This window comes from Zootoca vivipara, chromosome 7 (assembly GCF_963506605.1).
Source record: "Zootoca vivipara chromosome 7, rZooViv1.1, whole genome shotgun sequence".
NCBI classification, from domain to species: domain Eukaryota; kingdom Metazoa; phylum Chordata; class Lepidosauria; order Squamata; family Lacertidae; genus Zootoca; species Zootoca vivipara.
The window spans coordinates 17,016,459-17,038,637 of NC_083282.1; the positions used below are offsets into that span (position 1 = coordinate 17,016,459).

At 41.3% G+C, this 22,179-nt stretch overlaps 1 protein-coding gene across 1 annotated transcript; it reads left to right on the forward strand.

The window, feature by feature from the left end:
- Positions 1-478: 478 nt before the first annotated feature.
- SLC25A24 (solute carrier family 25 member 24) lies at positions 479-21,172 on the forward strand. Its single transcript, XM_035123355.2, has 10 exons — positions 479-829; positions 4,559-4,685; positions 5,303-5,390; positions 6,588-6,699; positions 8,705-8,863; positions 10,326-10,475; positions 13,090-13,197; positions 14,007-14,174; positions 16,997-17,147; positions 17,680-21,172. The coding sequence occupies exons 1-10, from the start codon at positions 644-646 to the stop codon at positions 17,856-17,858; spliced, it is 1,428 nt and encodes a 475-aa protein (XP_034979246.1). The 5' UTR covers positions 479-643; the 3' UTR covers positions 17,859-21,172.
- The last annotated feature ends 1,007 nt before the right edge of the window (positions 21,173-22,179 follow it).

Genomic DNA, 22,179 nt, shown 5'->3' on the forward strand with positions numbered 1-22,179 from the left:
AAAATAAATATAAGACGTGTCTTATAATATGAGAAACACGGTAGGAAGCGTCTTTAGGATCACAATCTCTGAATGCAACCACGGGCGTATTTCTTTTTGGGGGGGGGCAGAGTGGCAGGTCAGCAAAGCCCTATTATGCGCGGTTGGATCGACGCCCGAGTAAACGAGCTCAGGATCGGGCGTCTCAAACAGCAGCATAACCTTTTCCCCGGGCCCCTTCCACGCCGATCAGGTGCAAGCAGGAACTTAGTCACTACTGTAACTTCCAGCTCGTCTGCCTGGGCGCAGATCTCCTCCGCCGTCCAAACCCAGCTCCTTCCTTTCTTCAGTGGGGAGGAAAAGAAGACCTAAGTCCCACCCAGGCCGTGACCATGCAAGGCCAGGGCGCCCAATGAGAAGGAGTAACCCGCTCTTCGCCTCCTTGCTCCCTCCCTGGGCGTTGGCTCTTGCGTGCCATTGCTTAACGTTCCTTTTCGCTCCTCCCCAAAGTGGGAAGGTTGCAGCTGTGTTTTTTTCCTCCTCCTTCGTTTTCTTCTAGTAACGCTCACCAAATTGCGGGGTCTTCTGCTTCTTTACTCTGCCCCGCTTCCCTTCGTTTCTTCTGCGCCCCCTCCCCCCGGACACATTTCCTCTCTCCTGCATCATGTTTCGCTTCTGGAGAAGCTCCTTTGCGCTCCCGGAGGCTGCCTGCGAAGCGCCCGACAGGAACCCGCGGTACGAAAACCTCTTCCAGAAGCTGGACCGCGATGGGGACGGTCGCGTGGACATCGCCGAGCTGCAATCCGGACTCAAGGCTCTGGGCATCCCCCTGGGAGACGACGCTGAGAAGGTGGGTGCGAGGCTTGGCACCGGCTGAACCCTGGAGGACGCGAGGGAAGGCGGGCCGAAGCCAGTTCCAGCATTGCAAGCTCTAGTCTAGGATATCTTAAGCAAAGGATTTAACCGAGTGGTTTGATGAGGCAAAATAGTGCAAATAGTAAATTACCGTTTTTATTATTACAGTATTTATTCGATTTTAAAACCACCTCTTTTCTGAAAGAAGGAACTTCCTTTTATACATTCCAGCCTGCCTGAGTCAGTGCAGCATGGACTATTGACCTAAAAGTCTGTATCCGTTTGCCATTCATGGCTAAGCCTAAGGGCCTATCTGGTCTGCATCTGAATAGGCCTGTATGGCTTCATGCCCACTGAAGGGGTTTGTGTGCACTACGGTGCTGTTCTGTCAGAAGTTACAACACGAACTACATTGACTGCACTGCCACAAAATTACCACGTTGAGGTTATGCCGTGGTAAGAAGGTTGCAGTTCTGAGCATCTGCATTGCCTAAGGTAATTTGCTGTCTAAGGTGATGCCCTGCCTTCTGTTTGTACACACGTGGGAGTCAATGAGACCAAGAGTTGTTTTCAACACTGGTGATGGGGCATCACACCTAAGGGCAACGGCTTAAATTGCTTTGCACTCAAGGTAGCTGCCTCCAGGGGCGAACTTTGATAATATAGCGCCCTGAGCAAGGACAAAATTTGCTCCCTGCCCAATATTTCTTATTTTTGTACTCTACTCTTCTTCCTCTTGCCTTCCATTCTGTGCATGCTGTCAAGTGCATTACATCACAGTTGTGGCAACTCAAACACCCGTCTGACCAGGGCCTAACTTTGAGTAGCTACCTGTAGAAATACGGGGATGATGATGATGAGGATGATTATTATTTTATACCCCGCCAGCTTGATGCCCTGTGCAAGGGAACCACCCACACTGCCTTAAATTTGTTGCTGTTGCCTCACGCTCCTCAGCATATTTAGGAAGGACATTAAAAGCTCTTAATAGACTGGTACTACCTCCTCCCATATTCCTAAAAGTATCTTTTTAGTGGTGGCTGATGAGTGTGGTTTTTGCCATTTTCACATTTGGGGCCAGGAACTTTCCCATGGAATGTCCACCTGCCCTCCTTCCTCCAGGCCTTTTGCAGTGCTGTGAAGACTTATCCCCCGCCCCCAGCAAATTCTAGAAGACCTATGAAGTTAATGTTCTTGTTGACTTGTTTTAATTTGTTCCCATTACTGTTTTTTGCTTTTGTTTTTATTTTAAAAATCATTCCTGTAAGCTACTTTGGACACTTGTGTTGTGGCAATTTTACACATTACATATACAGGTACTCTATGTGACAGGCTCCTGATCTAAGAATAAAAGGAACGTGCCTGCCAGAATCGTCTGTGGGAGAGCATTGATGTCCTCATATTTCAGGAGCTATGTACAGGGGTGACAGCACTAATGATGGCCCAATGCGTTCTGCTTGAGGCAGAAAAGCCAAATGTTGTTCCCACATGGTGGTGAGACTATAATAATAAAGAATGAAGTAAATAACAATTTGCTGCCCTTCAATGATATTCCCTGGCCTCCTGCCTTACGGTGAAATGGACCTGTTTCTTTAGGGAAGACGGTTACTTTGAACTCCATAATCACTATGAATCTTGCATTCCTAGAACTTGTGTTAGCAAACCTGTTGTACTGCCCTTGACAAAAATGTATCTGCAGTATTCTCATGGTTAGTATAATAGCAACAAGTGCACAAGCTACGAGAGTACACATGTATGGATGTCTGGGAAGTAGGGTTGAATCTAGATATTTATGCCCATGTAGAAGATATTTCTGTTTTAAAGCACATAAATACATTACACACAGATGCTCACAACCAACTGAAATGAGACCCGAACCAAAAAACCTTATAATGATCAATACTTTTGGGGGGCAGGGGGTTAATCTCTGTCTATGTATCTCTAAGTCATTGTTCAGTGATGTTCTTCATAAAATAGAATTCCTGATGCCACTGTGATTAGTTGCACATCATTTGTATGTCGCTAAGTATCTCATTTGGCTAATTAATACTGGTATTTGAACCTTTTTTAGGGTTTGCTTTTGTGGCTTATTAACATGAAGCAGCAGCTCATATTTATAGAAACAATAACATTCTCTGCATATTATTTTGAGCTATTCATGTATTATAGCTAGCTGCATAGGTAGTAATGACTGCATTAAAGCTATCTGTGCACAGCAGGCTTCCTCAAACTTTGCCCTCCAGATGTTTTTGGCCTACAACTCCCATGATCCCTAGCTAGCAGGACCAGTGGTCAGGGATGATGGGAACTGTAGTCTCAAAACATCTGGAGGGCCGAGTTTGAGGAAGCCTGGTGTACGAGGTTAGCCATTTAAGCTAGTGGAGGCAATTGCCACTTAAAGCGGCAGTGCATTCCATAAGACATAGTTGTGTGAAGAGGTATTCTCTTATGGATTTCTGCAGCCTGCTGCCAATTAACTTCTGAACGTGACCTACTTCTTCATATTTAATGAATTTTGTTGTTTTGTTTATATGGTATCTTATTTAAGGTTAATTTTTGCTAAATAAGTACTTTACCAAGAAAGAATGTCAGAGAGCTGCCCAAGCTCCTTTCCAGGGACTGCTACATTTAAGTAGAGACCATATCTAGGCCTGCTTATTTTTTGAATCATTTAGAAATTTTCTTGCAGCCCAGTTCTATTGAGAGGTAGACAGCAGAGTATGCTGGGATGCTGAAATTGGGTTTCCCCCCCCCATGTTAGATTTTTGTCTATTTATTCTTTAGCACAGGCATTCCACCAGAGTAGCCAGAGGCGGAGAATGTTATTATCAACTATCAAGACAGATCAGATCAGCTTTGCATTGCATTTTGGCTGCTTTTTCCTCTTGCGTACAGTATGAAATATAATAACAACAACAACAACAACAACAACAATTTTATTGTTTATATCCTTCCTATTTGCTTCCAGCAAAATAAAAAATAAAATAAAATGTCAGACATTAAAAATAACAGTCTTATGTTTCTCATAATGCTCTAATGAGGTTGTGTAGCCCAGTACAGTGGTACCTCGGGTTACAGACGCTTCAGGTTACAGATAATTCAGGTTACAGACTCTGCTAACCCAGAAATAGTACCTCAGGTTAAGAACTTTGCTTCAGGATGAGAACAGAAATCATGTTCTGGCGGCAGCAGGAGGCCCCATTAGCTAAAGTGGTTCCTCAGGTTAAGAACAGTTTCAGGTTAAGAACGGACCTCCGGAACGAATTAAGTTCTTAACCCGAGGTACCACTGTAGATAGAATGCCATGAGGGAATTTGGCAGGGACAAACAGATGCAGAATGCAGGCAAGATATTGGGTCTTCTTCCATGGTAAAACACATCAGAATACATTTGGAGCAGTTCCTATGAAAATATACATGCAGAAAGTGTTATTCCAGTTAAATAGGATATAAGGATACGCCACTGTAGGCTGGAATGCAGCTTTTGTAATGTTTCAGTAGTAAGATTCCATATACCATGTCCAAGAAGAGAACACTGTTTAGCTAATTTAGTTACTGTACTGCATTTAATTGTCCACATTTCCAGGAAATGTATATAATTCTATTAACTGAAAGTACAGAAATGATTTGTGCAGAAAAGGAGAAACCTCTCTCTTCGAATGCATTTTTGAAATACTATAAGCACCATTACTAATTCTTCTTCAATATGCCTTTTTTTAAAACAGAAAATTTTCAGAGCTGGAGATACTAACCAAGATGGCCGGCTGGACTTTGATGAATTTACACGGTATCTTAAAGACCATGAGAAGAAAATGAAATTAGCGTTTAAAAGTCTGGACAAAAACAATGATGGTAGGACCCGATTTTCCACCATATCTATTGTGTTAAGATACACAAAGGAGTCTATTTCTTTCAAGTCAATCAAAATTTCTCAGCGCAACATAGAAATAAAATGTAAGCATTAATTACGTAATTATGTAAAGAAATCAGCATTAAAAATGAAAACATGGCATTAACAAGAAAGTGTCACAATACAATATGTAATTAACATTTTCAATAGATTTACATTAAAGAACGAAAACTGTCAATGAGCTGGTTTGGAAAGCCATTGTGTAACAAACCAATATATGAATCAGCTTTTTCCAAGTAGCTGCAGTTTGCTGTCTCCTCTGAACCAACTTCCCCATATAGGAACATAGGAAACTGCTTCATACAGAATCAGACATTGGTCCATCTAGCTGGACCTTGTACCTAGTATTTTTAATGCTCTTTTTTCTGGTGTACATCTTTATATTTGTTTGTTTGTTTGTATACTGACCTACTCCCTGTTCCCAAATTCCTGGTGCTCTTCTCTTGACTATCTGTAATAACATGCAAATATTTAAAAATCTGTAAGGTCCGAGTCAAGTGACCTGGAGCTGCAGAGCCCTTCAGCTCATTTGTCTTTTCTCTCGCTTCCTCTTATAAAGGAGTAATTGACGCCTCAGAAATTGTTCAGTCCCTCAAGATCTTGGGTATAGATATTTCAGAAAAACAAGCAACGAGGATTCTACAAAGGTCAGCAGCTGCTATTATTTTAAATTGAGTGGCATTAAGGCCAGGAAAGGGACAGGAAAGGCTCTCCTGAGCATCCCCTCTTCTCCTACAGTGTTGAGCCAATATTTGGGTAGTGCCAACACCCTCAGGTAGGGAGAGAAATCCATTCCTGCGGGAGTTGTGCTGGGCTTACAGGTGTGAATCAATTCTGGTAGCTCAGTCTCCTCTCTTAGCCTTGACTGGGCAAACGGGGAAGGGTAGGACGTCAGGAGACAACATTATCTCTGATATCATGAAAGATGCCTGCTTGTTGTTCCTTGAAGTCCCTCCCAACTCTATAATTCTATTATTCTATGAAAAAACACATGTAGGGGAGAAATGTGCCTTCCCAAACTTTGTGACCTAGCTAATTTGCAGGACACCACAGAGTTGGCGCTGGCTGTTAACATGTGAGGACAAACAACAAAATGCTAGGAAGTTGGGGCACATCATAACAGGATTCAACTCTGCTTGGAACATCGACCTGGTGGCCCTGTTGGGGTTTGTAGTAGTGGGGTTGGGAGGGGCTTTAGATTGATGGGAAGCAGAAATGCCACGTCCCCCCTGCTGAGATCTCATCTCACTGGGATATGTAACTATTTCCCAGCCTCTCTCTTTGCTTGCTGACAAGTGAGTCTTGCTGATATAATCTTTTACACTATTTTCTAGAAGCATAACTTAGGTTGACAAGGTAAACCATGGCTTCTCTGTAGTCTTTGCATACTATATTATGGTTTATCCTGACATGCTCAAGCTGGAACAAGCCCAAGTAAGCCTCATCTTTTTGTACACAAATATACAAGCTGTAAACTCATTGAATACCACTAGAAGCTTAAGTAGTTGTTCTATGTCAGGCATGTCCAACAGGTAAATTGTGATCTAATGGTAGATCACTGGGTGTCTGTGGTAGATCACTGGTAGATCATTGGCTCCCCCAAAGAAACTGAACAACTGTGGCTCCCCTAAAAAAAGCTCAACATTTTACCACCTCCCTGAAAAAAAGCTCAAATTCTTTGACCTGAACACCAAAAACGGTGGTAGATCACTGCCAGTTTTCAACTCCATGAGTAGATTGCAGTCTCTATGATTTAACAAAGCAAAGCTTCACAATGCATGGCTAGAAGATGGTTTGTTTTGAATATTGCATAGAATTCTGATTATATCATTTTGAATTTTTAGCATTGATGCCGATGGGACAATGTCAGTGGACTGGAATGAATGGCGGGACCATTTCTTATTTAATCCTGCTACAGACATTCAAGGAATCATTCGATACTGGAAACATTCTACAGTGAGTATGCATTACATTTTTTATGGTAGTCATAGTGCAGACAAATTTGAGCAGGATTTACTAATGAGTTGCGTTAGCAGAAGTGCATGTTAGGGGTATGCTTTGGTCCCACCGGTCTTAGGCTGCTACTGTAACCCTTAAACTGCAGTGGCTCTGCTACTGTTAAGATTATGGCTCTATGTATGCTTATTGTAGGAAGGGGGGGGGAATCCCATTGAAGTCAGTGAAAATGGTTACCTGGTAAATAAGTTTATATTAGAACATCCTTCTAAAGAGGTCTCCTATTTTGGAGGAAGATCAAAATATTGAGAGTTTGGGGCTGGTGGCAGCAACCCTCTTTTGGAAGAGCATAGAAGAATTATTCTTAGAACATGCCAAACCTTGTATAGAAGTGGGTGCTTGGGTTTGGAATACCGAGGAGAAAAGGTTTAGCTAGTAATCCAAAGAGTCTTGAAAATAGGTTTGTTTATAATAAACTCTTGCAAATGTAAATGCATATTTCCATTCTGAATTCTGGATTCTCCGTTTGTAATTCACTGTTTAAAAGTGTGGCTGTCAAGCTGAATTCTGTTTGATTTTATCACGTTTCTGATAGAGTTAGACTCAGAGTTTAAGAGCAGCTGCATTTTGAATTGACAGGGTGTCTAAAAGACGAGTAAAATCTGAGAGAATATTGATATTTAAAATTAAAATACCAGTATTATTGATAGACTCTGACTGTAGCTTAAATACGTTTTAAAAGCATACATACATTATAAGCCCATTACTACTTCAGTTTATTGGAGATGTCTTTTGAGGCCTGCTGAATTATATCATAAAATAGATTTTTATATAGATCATGGTGCCAAAATGTAATCTAGTTAATGAATTATGAAGAGGAAAGTCTATATTTAAACCACTTATATAGAAAATTGTTGTCTTTTTTTTTCTTAAGTAATTTTATCAAAGATTCATCCCTTTTAACCATGTGAATGGCCACCATAGTAGCAAATTTCCTGTTGGTTCATCCCATAGAACTGCTGCAGCATTTCAAAGCCCACAAACATCTAGGCAGAACCATTGCCCTGGTTTTCACAACTCAACTGTTGCATAGCAGTAACAATTCCACGATAAGAACTTGTGCAAACTGGCTGTGTTCATGTGGTTGCATAACTTTTAATGTTATAGTAGCATCCTATGGGGGGGGGGGACCCAGTGCTACTGCATTGTTTAAAGCAGGGAGTAAAGAAAATCTGGAGGCCCTTCAGGCAAAGGTCTATTTTGAATATAGACTACTTTACACCGCAGATGGTCAAAAAGCAGTTTGCACTACAATAAGTAAGACAATAATGTGGTGTTTAAAACAGAAAAAAACACAGGTAACCAAATTCTGTAAATAGGCGTAGTACAACGTGGTTAACCTGCCTACTGAAATAGAAAGGATTGTGTTTTACACATGTAAAAATACCAATATGCTATATTTGAATCATGCAATCTGGTAGAAGGGTGTGTGTGTGTGTGAACTAATGATAGATTTGCCAAACTTGCAAAGCAAGATGGGTGTCTCTTATTTTTTAAAAAAATTAACATAATAATTCAATGGAGATAAAAATACCGTACTTGGATGAATTACAAGTAACTGGACTGATAATCTTTTTAGGAAGTTGTCAAAAGGTTAATCTTGGTAATCCTTAAAAGCTGCCGAGAAGAAAGTCAAACTGTGCTTTGTAGCCATTAGGATTTCAGCACTGTGTCTGGAAAGCGTCGCTCAGCCGCATGCCATGTCTCTTTTGCAGAAGTATACAAGGCAGAAATTTATTATCATTTTTAATGATGATGGTGCGGTTTTTGAAATGGTGGGTTTTTAGACTGCACGGTTTCAGATGTAGTCAGGAAAAAATACATATGCTTCCTTTATCTTCTGCTTGGAACTGCCCTCGCGTGAGTTCTGTAACAATGAGGGCTCTTTGTTGGAAGGCAAGGCTGTTGGATGTTGATCTAACTCTTTTGCTTTGCATCTTAACAGGTATTGGACATTGGAGACAGTTTGACTATCCCAGACGAATTCACAGAAGAGGAGAAAAAGACTGGGCAGTGGTGGAGACAGCTTTTGTCAGGAGCGGTTGCTGGTGCAGTATCTCGAACGGGAACAGCACCACTGGACCGCCTTAAAGTCATGATGCAGGTGGGTTCTTTAAAGCCTAGCTCCTAGGATCCATATCCAGACATGCTGTGCCCAAAGGGTTGAACACACCTGGTGTGATTTTTAATTTTGAAGAGCAGGCAGCCATGTTGAATCAAAAAAGATTTGGGGAAGTGCCTGCTCTTTCCATAGTAATTTGCCCCGTGTGCTGCTGTTTGAGTCCTATAAACGCAAGGCCTTCTGGGACAGGGCTGACAAGTTTTGTGCCTCTTTGGCCTATTGGGTATCTTCTCTTGCCCTTCCTAAGAAATAAAATTGAATCAGAGTTACCAGCTGTTTTTGAGAGAAGCTCCATGCATAAAGAGGTTATTTATAGGAACCTATTTTTAGAGAGCCCACGAGTGCTAGTCATTATGTAAATGGGAAATGCATTTGTTGCAATAGGTTGCTAACTCAAATATAACATGAATATATGCAGGAAGGACTTAATAATTGACTGGGGCTTTCAGTGAAAGCCTGTATGTTTCTGCTCAAAGATAAGTCCTGTTGACTGGAGTAGGTAAGTGTGATAGGAGTGCAGCTTTAGGTCTGTGTCTGGAATCTTTTCTTCTCACTTCAGCATTAGGATGTTGGACGCATCTTGCTGCTGATTCTCTATGGGTTGTTTCTATTCTGCTAGCAAAACCGAACTACCCCCCCCTATGCCCGCCAAATGTGTTCTGGAGAATCCCCCAGAACTGCAACATTGGATCCTGCCCTAAATGCAGTGCCATTACTTGACTGCTAGATCTGTACAGTAAAAATCATTTAAGCAGTGCATGTCCTCATCACATGTAATGCCAAGAAGACTTGGCATTGTAGAATGCAATCTGTTCCTGGAAAAAAACCCACACATTTGGAGGCAATGTAATATCTGCAGTGTATTTTTATGGACATGCAGTTGTATTTATTTTTGAACTTCCTTAGTCTCATACCATATATTATAGTAGCATTTTGTTCTTGGTTTTTAACTCAAGGCAGCTCAGGCTGTATATTAGTGGATTGAGGGCGGGACTAGGAGAGGCTGGTTAACCCTTTCCCCACCAGCTATTTCCTCCTCAAAATCTCCCTCCTCACCAGCTGCATTTTGATCTGTAGGGTGAAAGTTCTACATTCCAACTGAGAAACTATTTTAAAGAGGACAGCTTTGAACTGAAAAATTACAGGAAGGGAAAGGGTTAGGAAGCTTTTCCTTCTTTTCCTTCGCTATTTAAGATACAGCTTGCCGCAGGCTGATCCAGGATTTAAAAAATGCAGAGGAATTTGACTTTGCTTAACGTGTTGTTTAGGCCTTAACTCGTCTTTCAGGTGTAAGCCACGAAAAGTAACAGCTAGCATAGAATTTGGAATGGCTTCTTCCTTAAAGGGTTTGCACACTTCTGTTTAGACAGAAAAAAAGTGTTAAACTGTCAATTCAGCTTTCTATGTGTATCAAACAATTATGTTTTCTCTTCCTTTGCTAAAGGTCCACGGCTCAAAGGGAAAAATGAACATAAAAGGTGGCTTGCAGCAGATGGTTAAAGAAGGAGGCGTCCGTTCGCTTTGGAGAGGAAATGGTGTCAATGTTGTTAAAATCGCACCTGAAACAGCTATTAAGTTCTGGGCGTATGAACGGGTAAGATGTTAAATTAAGGTGATTGGCATGAAATAAATGAAGGAAAGCCAGCTGAGCACACAGGAAGTTCAGTTTGTGCAATGTATGAAGTTGTTTTATTTTTCTTTCTTTCTTACCTTTGAGAAAGAAAAAATCTTGAATGATTTAAAATTGATTTCAAAGGCACTTTAAAACGTTCACCACCACATACAGTATTGGATTTTAGCCTTGTCACCTCAGCTCTACTTCAGCATTTGTATGGCAAAATGCTTGATTACCCTACCCTGCACTTCACAGCTAGGATTCTTCTAAGGTCAGAATTAACTGAGCTGTAGTAAGATGGGCCTCACAATGGATTTCAGTGTTATATTTACCTCTGAATCAGCTTTAGTAGGTTATATAACATCCTAATCCTCCTGCAGGAGAAAGTGCCTCCTGAGATGGAACTTTAGCTCTCCTCCTCCTCCTTTTACCAGTGTTCCCCTTGAATCGGAAAGTTCTGAAAGCTAAATAATAAAAATGTGCTTTAAAAAGTCGCATAGATATCCTGCCCTTCCTCCAAGTCGCACAGGATGACGCACACACGGGGTAGACCCATTTTATCTGTATGACAATATGACAAAGTCAGTTCAGTTGAGAGTGACTTGATTGGGGCTCATCCTGCATGTTTCATACCTAAATGGGGATTTCAACTTTGTGCAGTAAACTTAGGGTACAACTCACTACACTTGAAAATTGAACTAGAAATGCTGTGTTTCCCAAAGGTATCTTAAAACAAACAAACAAACAAACAAACAAACAAACAAACAAACAAACTGAAAATACCGTATTTTTCTCTCCATAACATGCACCTGACCATAAGGCACTTAGTTTTTAGAGCAGGAAAACAAGAAAAAAAATAATCTGAATTAATGCCGCTGTTGGTGGCGGAGCGAGGGGCAGCCCACTTTTGGACTGCTCGTGCCTCCCCCACCCCTCTGCCGCTGTCGGCAGTGGCGGAGGGGAGGGAGCAGCCCGATTTTGGGCTGCTTGTCCCTCCGCCGCCGCTGGGAGCCATGGCTCCGGCGGCAGAGGCATCCCTGCACTTGATCCCGCTGTCGTCCAGTGCCTTTGTCGTCCAGTGCCTTTTTAGGAGGGGAAAAGTGCATCTTATGGAGCGAAAAATACGGTATAATATATTTTCTGACGCATGTTGAAAACAGGAAGAAAGTGACTGAAGTCTTGAGCTTTGTTATTCTGCGTCAGATAAAAAACCGATGTCTGTTGATGGCAAAGTTCCTTGGTCTGTGCGGAGCTATCTGCTACAAGCTCCGAATGAATCTAACGGCCAATGTCTTAACACAAACATTTTAAATTAGTGGTTAAGGATTTAATCTACATATTTCAAAGGCTTTACATCTATTATTTACCGTGTTCTATCTTATAGAGTTTAATTTTAAGCTGCTTTTATTTACATGTTCTCTATTGCTGTACTGTATATGTCTGTATCGTTTGACCGTAATTAATCGATTCTGATTCTGCCTGCTACATGAGGGAGGGGGGAATTAACGTGGCATTAGAAAAATGCTGAGGTCCGGAGAGGAAGAAATATGGAAATAAAGATTCTTGTCAGGCCTCTTAATCAGGATGTGAGCCCAGTTTCTCAGTTGAAATGACAGACCAGTGAATAAGGTGCTGATTCAGCCATCAGCTCTGCTTCAGATGGGTGACTCTTTTTTACGAGATTTTAAATAATAATAAGAAAGAGTGGCACGTGCATTTTTCATATAAGCATTTGCAATCTTATTTATTTGTGGGTTGTTTTTTTAAAATACAGTGGTACCTCTACTTACGAATTTAATGCATTCCAAACGCACATTTGTAAGTAGAAAAAATTTGTAAGTCGAATCCCATAGGAATGCATTGGGAGAAAAAATTCGTAAGTAGAAAAAATCCTATCTAAACCGCATCCAAGATGGCGGACGGAGCTCCATTCGTAAGTAGAAACATTCGTAAGTAGAGTTATTCGTAAGTAGAGGTACCACTGTATATATAAACAGATTAAAAATAGTTGCAAAACTGCTCTGGAGTGCTGAAGGAGGTGGCTTAGTGATATCACAGGTGCCAGCAAGTCAATCTCCTTCATGGATCACTGCCTTGTCGTTGCTACTATAACATACAGAGCAGGTATCTTCAGAGCCTGGTCCTGGAAAGGGAAAGTGTTTTTCACCTGTGCTTCTGGAATTGGAACTGGGATAGCTCAATTGGAAGAACAATTGTTGTGCTGCTATAAAAAACATTACAACCGTCTTCACCCATTAAGAGGCAGAGATCAAAAATCTCCAGGATAGGATGCTCTGTAACTGTGGAGGAGACGACTGAGAGTGTCTCTCTTCACGTCCTCAGCTGGGTGATGGTTGGCATTGTCAAAAAGATCTCAGCGGCAGCCTGTCATAGAGATTTGCACAACGGATGGAGACATAATTGTGGCAACAGTGAGCTGCTTATGTGCAGGACTTTGGCATGTAGACCAGCAACTCCTTCCACAAACTAACATGTCTTGTGTTCTTGATACTGCTAAGCGGTTCTGTTAGTTGCTTGTGACTATATGGGGAAGAATGTGACCTTTTCTATCACTGTGTGTTTTAATATTCAGTATAAGAAGATGTTCGTTGATGAAGGGGGAAAGGTCGGCACTGCTGAAAGGTTTATATCTGGTTCCCTGGCTGGAGCGACTGCACAGACTTCTATTTATCCCATGGAGGTCAGTTCTGGATTGACATGCTCTGTTTGTGAACATGCACCATCTATCCTTTTTCTGAGAAGCGACTTTTTTTGTAGATAGTGTGGTCAACACTTTGGTCAGCAGTCTGCAAACTTCTTTAAAAATTATTTCCAAATGTTTGAACTGAGGTGAGTGCTGTTTTAAGCCTGTTGCTTCAGAGCGATTCTAGATAATTGGCAGAATGCACACTTCACATCCATGAAGGCTCAGGTTCAATCCCCAGCATTTCCAATTAAAGCATCTTGGGTATCAGAACTGGGAGTGTCACCTGCTTGAGACCATAGAGATTTTTCTAGTGGGATTAAGAAGGATCGAGGAAGATGGAGCATTAGTCTGAATTAGTATGCAATGGGTCTCTGTTATCAGAGGCCCCAGAAAACCTTAGCAGCTAAGAGCAGTGGCAGACTTGGGTACTATGGTGCCCTGTGTGAGCCCAAAATTTGGCACTCCCCACCTCCACCCCAGTTCTCATGCTCCCTTCCCAAAGGCAGGTAAGTAGGCACCTAGATTTCAGAAGGAGACACAAGGGCTTAGGCAGGGTCCCAGAGCCCTCACACCTCCTTCCCAAAGCCCAGTGCCTCATTTACCAAGCTTTGAGTCAGCACCCCCTTGGTTTATGCCCATTGTGTGTGCACCACGTCCATAGCCCTAAATCCACCCCTGCTAGGAATACCTTTTACCAACTGGTGAGACAGCTGTGTGCATGCACGCATACTCTTAAGAGAGAGAATAGCAGATTTTAGTAATGCAGTATTTTGATTAACTTCAACAGTTTTTCTCCACCTTAGGTATTAAAGACCAGACTGGCTGTGGGTAAAACAGGGCAATATGCTGGAATGTTTGACTGTGCAAAGAAGATCTTAAAAGGAGAAGGCGTGAAGGCTTTTTACAAAGGTTATATTCCCAATATTTTGGGCATCATTCCTTATGCTGGCATAGATCTGGCTGTTTATGAGGTGAGTGGAGTTCACTGGCATATCTCATGACAATATAACTACAGTGGTACCTCTGGTTACGAATGCTTCAGGTTACGAGCTCCGCTAACCCAGAAGTAGCTGCTCCTGGTTGCAAACTTTGCACCAGGATGCGAACGGAAATCGTGCACTGGAGGCGTGCACGCAGTGGGAGGCCCCATTAGCGAAAGCGCTCCTCAGGATAAGAACGGTTTTAGTTTAAGAACGGACCTCTAGAACAAATTAAGTCTGTAACCAGAGGTACCACTTAAAGGAGCATTGTGTGGTAGACCTAGATTGAGGAAGGAGACCCAGGTTTGCATGTCTGCTTAATTATACAGTAAAGCTAATTTGGCTACCTTGTTCCAGGTATTGCCTCTCTGATCTGGTTGTTGTGTAGATGAAGTGGACTAATCCCTGTGTGTACTACCCTGAGCTCATTGGACAAAAGGCAGGTTATAAATGGAATTAAATTGTGATTAATAAAACACTCTCTGAGGTTCCATTCTCCATTCTCTGGAGTAGCTCAACACATTCCTGGAAGGATGACTCCCAAGTGACTACTTTGCCAGTTGGTGCCAAGCATAACCAGATATTTGTGTGTTACATAACCTCAATAATCCCTGAACCTTCAGCATAATTTTATGTATTTTAAATGTTGCATTGGTGTAGTTGTTGTTTCACTACTTACTACTTGGGTATTAATTAGCCTAGTGAATCCTGGAGTCAGGCTATTAGCCATTTTAAAAACATATTTACACCTGAATCTGTTGTTACCTTCACTATATGCATTAAATCTTTTTCTGAATGACTGTTCCTGCAGGGACATAGGTCTATTGATGTGTGACCATTCTCTGCCACAACCCTCTTAAGAACTGATTCAGACATGCAGAACAATATGTGATATAGCCCTTTCTGAACTCTTAACAGAGGGGCTTCATGTCTGACTGGGTTCCTCATCTAAAGACTCATTGCATATGGCAAAACGGAAGAAATGTTTTAGCTTAGTTTCCCCCCCTGAGCAGGCTAGTTTTTTTTATATTCAGGAAGTTTTAAAAAGGTGTGGTAGCATTCAAACATGCACTCTCCCACCTGTAGTTTGAAGTACAATCTAGGAAGGATTGCAACAAGTGCTATTTCTAGCTATTTTAACTCACTTTAATATGCCTAGAAACCAGACAAACAAGTATTATTTGCTGAGATAACAATTGGCCTGCAAAGTGATACAAGTGAGCCTGTAGGGTGTAATGTAGATTGACTGCTGAGTAGCTATCTAAACGTTTGCTGTTTCTGCTTTTCCAGCAAGCAGAGATCTCAGCACGGCAAAATCATGCATTTTTAATTTTGTAATGAAAGAATGAAGTCGCTGAAGCAGAATTATTTAGCGAGTCTAACTGCAAAAAGTAATTCCTCCTCCTTTTGGTGTCAATACTATAGCCAGGTTCACATGATCACATTCTGGGTTAATGAGCCAAGCTATACATGAATTGTGTGCATGCATTTCCTTTACTGCCAATTCACTCGTCCCTTCTTGAGTGGCAAAACAAACCAGATCTGCCATTGTTAGCCATTGTTTCCTGCTTACATGCAATCCTGGTAAACGATGGCCAGTGGTTTCCAAACAAGGGTAGTATATCTTGTAAATATTTGGGTTATGTATTTCAGTCCTTAGACTTTTTTCAAACCCTTCTAACGTGCACATGGATGCACACAGGCACGATATCTGCCAATGTTGGGTTGGGGTTTGCATTTAGTGGGGACAGGAAGAGACTGTTTGGTGCATGGGATATTAAGGTAAGTGGGCGAAGTTGAAGGATGTGTGGAATAGTGGGGTGCTGTTTGGGAAGTTTTAACAGCTGGGAGAGTGTAGAGAGGGATTAGCTTGGTGAGAATAGGTGTAGGAGACTGCTTATTCTAATCCATTAATCTCAGACACCAGTTTATATAAGGAACAATGAAAACAAACCAATACTAAACACACTGGCTGTTGTTAGCCCTGGGTAACTCAGTGAAACCCACACTTACGGGTTTTGAACAGTGCTGTTAGCACAGTGAGACCCTGACAAAGCTACTTTGCAAAGTGAGGTCTACTCCACAAAAGCTTATGCCACAGTAAATGTGTAGGTTTTTAAGGTGTTAGCAAACAGACTAACTAGAAATAGTTCTCTAACACTGCTGCCTTTCTGAGGTTCATGCTATGTTACTTAGCCCCACAGCTGCTGTCATTTATAAAGCAGCCCCCTCTCATTATAACTGCAATTCATTAATCTTAACACATTTAAGCATGCCTCATGCTGAAATAATTTTGTACTGCTGTTTTCTGCATTTGCTACCTGTCAGCCATCTATTATGCCAACTCTGCTTTCTTGTTCTGTAACACCCTACACCAGCTTCACTAACAAGTGTACTTAAGTCTAATTTCTCTCCCATCTACATAACTGATTTTATTTTTTTTACAGGTGATAATTAACGTGTTCCATAGCTTCCCAATGCTTATGAAACCCCTTATTACTTCATTCATTACGCCGCAGGCATAACTCTAAAATCTTACAACTAATTTAGGCTGCAATCCTTAACCCCACTTACCCAGGAGTAAGTCTCACTGAATTCAGTAGGAGTTACCTCTGACTGGACATGGTTAGGATTGTGTTATCAGGTTGGAAAGAGATTAAAGGCGGTCCTACCTCTCATGGACCAATATGCACTTGTAAAATATGCTGATAGTGAGTTTAGGAATTTGCCTGACATGTTTCTCATGTGAATACTTGGCCACTGTGTTTTTTTGAGGTAAAGTTCGATTAACTGCATCAATGTTCTCTTGGCAGGCTTTGAAGAAGAACTGGCTAGAAAAATATGCAACAGACTCTGCCAACCCTGGTGTACTTGTATTGCTGGCATGTGGTACCGCGTCCAGTACATGTGGCCAGTTAGCCAGTTATCCTCTTGCCCTCATCCGCACTCGAATGCAGGCTCAAGGTGAGTTTTGGTGTCTGTGGTAAAGGAGCTTGTTCGCCTGTGTTGAACAAGCTACCAAGGTTTTAATACTTTAGGTGCTATTGCCCACTAAGGGTTTGGCCACATTTTCCTCTTTTTCTTGGTAGGTTCTTCTCTAGACTACCTGCTATCAGCAATTACTTTACTTCCTAGAATTAAGCCACCCTTTTAAAATACACGAGACCAGCTTTTGCCAACATAATGCCCTCCGTAGGTTTTGGACTAGAATTCTCATGAGCCCCAATCAGTATGACTGTGCTGGTTGCAGCTGATGGGAGCTGTAAATTGAAACACCTGGAGGACACCGCATTGGCAAAAGCTGCTCGAGGCAAATGCCTGGTTCACACAATAAGCATGTGAGGCAGTGAACCTCTTTCTGGAATGTTGATGCTTCCGAAGGATTGATTGCATGAAAAATACATTCTGTTTTTTGTTAACTTCAGAATCCTTTTTAAATGATACTTTTAAGTAATACGTGTCTCTTTCTTTCTCCTTTTTTTAACCTCTTCCATAGCCATGGTAGAAAGTGGCCCTCAATTATCCATGGTCGGTCTCTTCCAAAGGATCATTGCTAAGGAGGGAGTCCTGGGACTGTACAGGGGCATAGCTCCTAACTTCATGAAGGTGCTCCCTGCTGTCAGCATTAGTTACGTGGTATATGAAAAGATGAAGGAGAACTTGGGAATAGCATGAGAGGAAAGGAGGGGAGAAAAACAGAGCTTTATTACAGAATATGCACACCTGATGAAACCACATTGGATGCTCAATTTATTCATGTTTACAATTGGATTCAAGTCTTCTCTGCACAGATCTTGTGGGGATCTCTTCAAGGAAGCAGAAGAAGACCCACTTTCCTGAAACAGCTGTACGCCAGGGATCTTTTTTAAAAACACCAAATCTGACAACCTCAGGTTCCCAAATCTTAACAATGAAGAAATATTCGATTGCTAGCCGAGCTGAGTGATCTTAAAGAATGAATCTTAAATGATCTTAAAGAATGAATCTCTAGTCAATGTAGTTTTCTGATTTTTCTAAAATATATTTTACTGAGCTAAATATATATTTTAATGCATCAGATCCTGCATTATTAGGATTTGTATTTGGTCGGTCAGTGGATTGTCCCATCTTGTCCATATCAAAAATATAACTCTACTTTCGTTTATATTCTGCAGTAGGGAAATTGGGTTATTAAAATATTGTTAAATTTTTGTTTTTATTTTATAAAATTTAAAAAGACATGGGCAAAAATGCAGAGACAAACAGAATGCCACAGTGCTGTTCCTGAATACATTAGATTCCCTTGCTGACTTAAAATATTAAGGAACAACTTAGTCTTGACTAAGTCCCATTTTAAAAACATTGGGAGCTATTAGTCACGGCTAGGTAAAGTCTTGTTTTTCTTTCAGTGGGAACTTTGTCGTGACTGACATTGGCAGGAGAAGTTCTCGGCAGATCATATGCATTGGTCAATGAATTAGAAATGAATGCAAATTTTAAGTGTCTCATGGCATTTTGAGTGCTCTGGGCTACTGTCCATGTAACTTGTAAATGTTTGTACCAAAAGCCTAGAGCATTGTTTGATGCTCTTGTTTGATTGCTGCAGAAAACTTGCCTTTAGGGGAAACCATAGCACCTTTTAAGAACAGTGTGCAGTTTCAGGATTGTTACTTTTGGTGTTTTAAACTGATTCTTCATTATCTCTTCCGTGTCTTGGAATGTGTCAACCATTAAGTCTTTGGCCCTATGCAGGTATTACTACTAAGAAAGTGCAATGTTTTCCTGCTGGCAACACCGGCTGATTATGTGAAGGTTGAAAAACGCAATTCAAAAGAAGAGCAGTAGTGCGATTACTTGTGCAGCCTTACAGCAACCACAGATTTTCCATTAGTATTTTTGGAGGTCAGACCTGGCCTCCTTGAGGGAACGCTGCTCATTTTTTAAATAGTGGAGACAACTGATAATGGAAAACTCCCTGTCTTTTCTCAGCACCCAAATCAAATAACTGAGTAGGCTGGCTGAGAAAAACCAGTTCACCATGGCAATAAAGAACTTTGCCATCCAGTTACCAACATTGCAATCCTAAGTCTATTTATTTAGAAATAAGTCCCTCTAAGTTCGGTAGGACTTGCTATCTAGTAATGGTATTTAGGATCACAGCTTAAATCAGTAGAACGTCTGTAAAGAAATGCATGGCAAGCTTATCAGTCAGGCCGGGCATGCAAAAACAGGTTGCTGAGAAGACTCTTCCTGCATGCCTTTCTTGCAAGATCTTTTAATGTACAAACACCTTATTAAATGGATCCTCAGTCCATTTCGGAGTATATTTCAGTTATCTGTAAAATCAATGTTTGCTGCTGTTACATGTCGAACACGTCATTAAAATCATGCCAATTGCAGATGTTCCCCACCGTCATAGACGCAGATCTGCTTCTTCGAGGTCCGCTTAGTCTCTTTCTTATAAAACTTGAGCATGACAGGATGGCATGGGAAATTGCACTAAAGTGAATTATCTGGTTTTTTGGTCTTTGAAGCTTCCAACACCAGTTCTAAGAGGTAGATGTGGTGTGGGAGGCAATGCTTCTCTTGAACAACCCATCCTCTGAGCATATACAAAGGACCTAATCCAGGGTCAATTGGAGGAGTCAGTAGGGGTCAATTCCTTTACGACATTGCATGACTAGAGAGGTCAGTGATTACTGCTGTGTACATCCAGGAAGGTGGCAACTATTTCCATGATCATTCATGGCTGTACTTCTTCTCAGCAACCATTATCACAGAGATGGTTGCAGTTCCCCACTATATAACCCAGTTCATGCTAGCTTTTATTGATTGTGTTCAGTTGGAGCAATTTGTTAGCGTGAACTGTCCCTAGAAATAGCCTAAATCACGTCACCACCATTGTCCTCCCTTCCTTGATTTGTATCAGGCACCCCCAAACTGTGGCCCTCCAGATGTTTTGGCCTACAACTCCCATGATCCCTAGCTAACAGGACCAGTGGTTGGGGAAGATGGGAATTGTAGTCCAAAACATCTGGAGGGCCGAAGTTTGGGGGTGCCTGATTTGTATTCCTTTTACCAGCTTCTCAATGTTAGTAGGATAGCTTTGTAAGCTTGTACTAGACACACTTTCTTTTGCATTAGCATTATGTTGATTTATGGAACCATAAAGATAGAGGAAGTGGTTTTCTTTTCCTTCATAATGCTACCTATTCTCTGTTTTAGTCAGATAACCCCAGCCTCGTCTAGCCCCTCAAAGATTTCACAAATGGGCTGGGGGATCCAACCATATCTTTTGACTGGTTTGAGAAGCTGATGTGAACTCCAAATAATGTAGCCCACCATGGAGAACCCATATTTGCACTTTTTGAGTAGCAATCCATTTTTCAATTGTTTGCTATTCAGAATGCCATCATTAATGAACTTTTTGATGTAACTATGGGCGCAATCTAAAAATCATGTTGTTGTAGTGAAGCTTTGGTAGGTGGTTTCCAGTAGATTGTGCTCATTCTTTATGAATGGCAGGGTGTGTTTTTTTTAGGTTGCAGATCTGTCCCATGATAGAAACCTTCACTCTTTTTGCACTTGATCATAACCAAAGAATTAATTCAGCAGAAGCACTCTGTAATCTTGTATTGCATACTGTTATGCATTTGCCTGTTGTAAATGTGATTTTCTAAATCATATTTTAAAACAAAACAAAACAAAAAACAACCAACTGTAAGCTATACTATGTATGCCTATATTGTATGTAATTTTAAGGTGACATGACAAGTATGTGAACTAGTCTCAGTCATTTTTTTCATATAAGTGCACTTACGAGAATGTCGGTGATGGTGTTTTATTTTCTTTTGTTGGGAGAATGTATGATATGGTGCAGATCTGATTCCTTTACTTTGTGCCTAAAAAGAACAAGGTTCTAATTGTATTTTCTTGGGTGACTTACTTGGTGAATGCTTTTTATAACCTTTAAATTGATCTGTTTATAATAAACAATGTTTTGTAATGCAGTTGTGAAGTTGCTTTCTAACTGGTTGGAAATGTATTTACTTGTTATATTTATACCTTTCCTTTCTTTTGTGGAACCCAAGACAGTGTGTGTATGTATGTATGTATGTATGTATGTATGTATGTATGCATGCATGCATGCATGCATGCATGCATGTATGTATTGGCATTTTGGGGGGACATGGGTGGTGCTGTGGTCTAAACCACTGCACCTCTTGGACTTCCTGATCAGAAGGTTGGCAGTTTGAATCCCCATGACAGGGTGAGCTCCTGTTGCGTTGTCCCAGCTCCTGCCAACCTAGCAGTTCGAAAGCACACCAGTGCAAGTAGAGAAATAGGTACCGCTGCTGTGGGAAGGTAAATGGTGTTTCTGTGTGCTCTGGTTTCCCTCAGTGTTCTGTTGCACCAGAAGTCATGCTGCCCACATGGCCCGGAAAGCTGTCTGTGGACAAATGCCGGCTCCCTCGGCCTGAAAGTGAGATGAGCTGCGCAACCGCATAGTCACCTTTGACTGGACTTAACCATCCAGGGGTCCTTTAACTTTACCTTATTGGCATTTCTAAACTACTTAATATTTCAAATTTCCCTATGTACAATGTAAAAACAGTATCCATTAAAATGAATAGAGCCTAAAGCCAGTAAATAAGCAGTAGAAAGCACATAAAACAAGTAAAACAGATTTCCAGGGACTCATACACATAAATCAGGGTCCAATCTTACAGGTCACGGAAAGCCTGGGCAAAAAGATTGGTCTTCACAAGACATCTGGAAAAACTTGTGGTTGCTACTTCATGCAAGGCAGTGGTAAGACCATTCCACCGTACAGGGGTAATAGCAGAAAATGCCACTTTTTGTGTCGCTGCCCTATGATATACTGTGGGGTGGGGTGCCACAAATATAATTTCCCCAGATGATCTAAGTGATCTTACAGGTATATGTAGAGACAGGTGGTCTTTCTGGTAAACTGGCCCTGAGTCATTCAGAACATTATATGTTAACAACAACACCT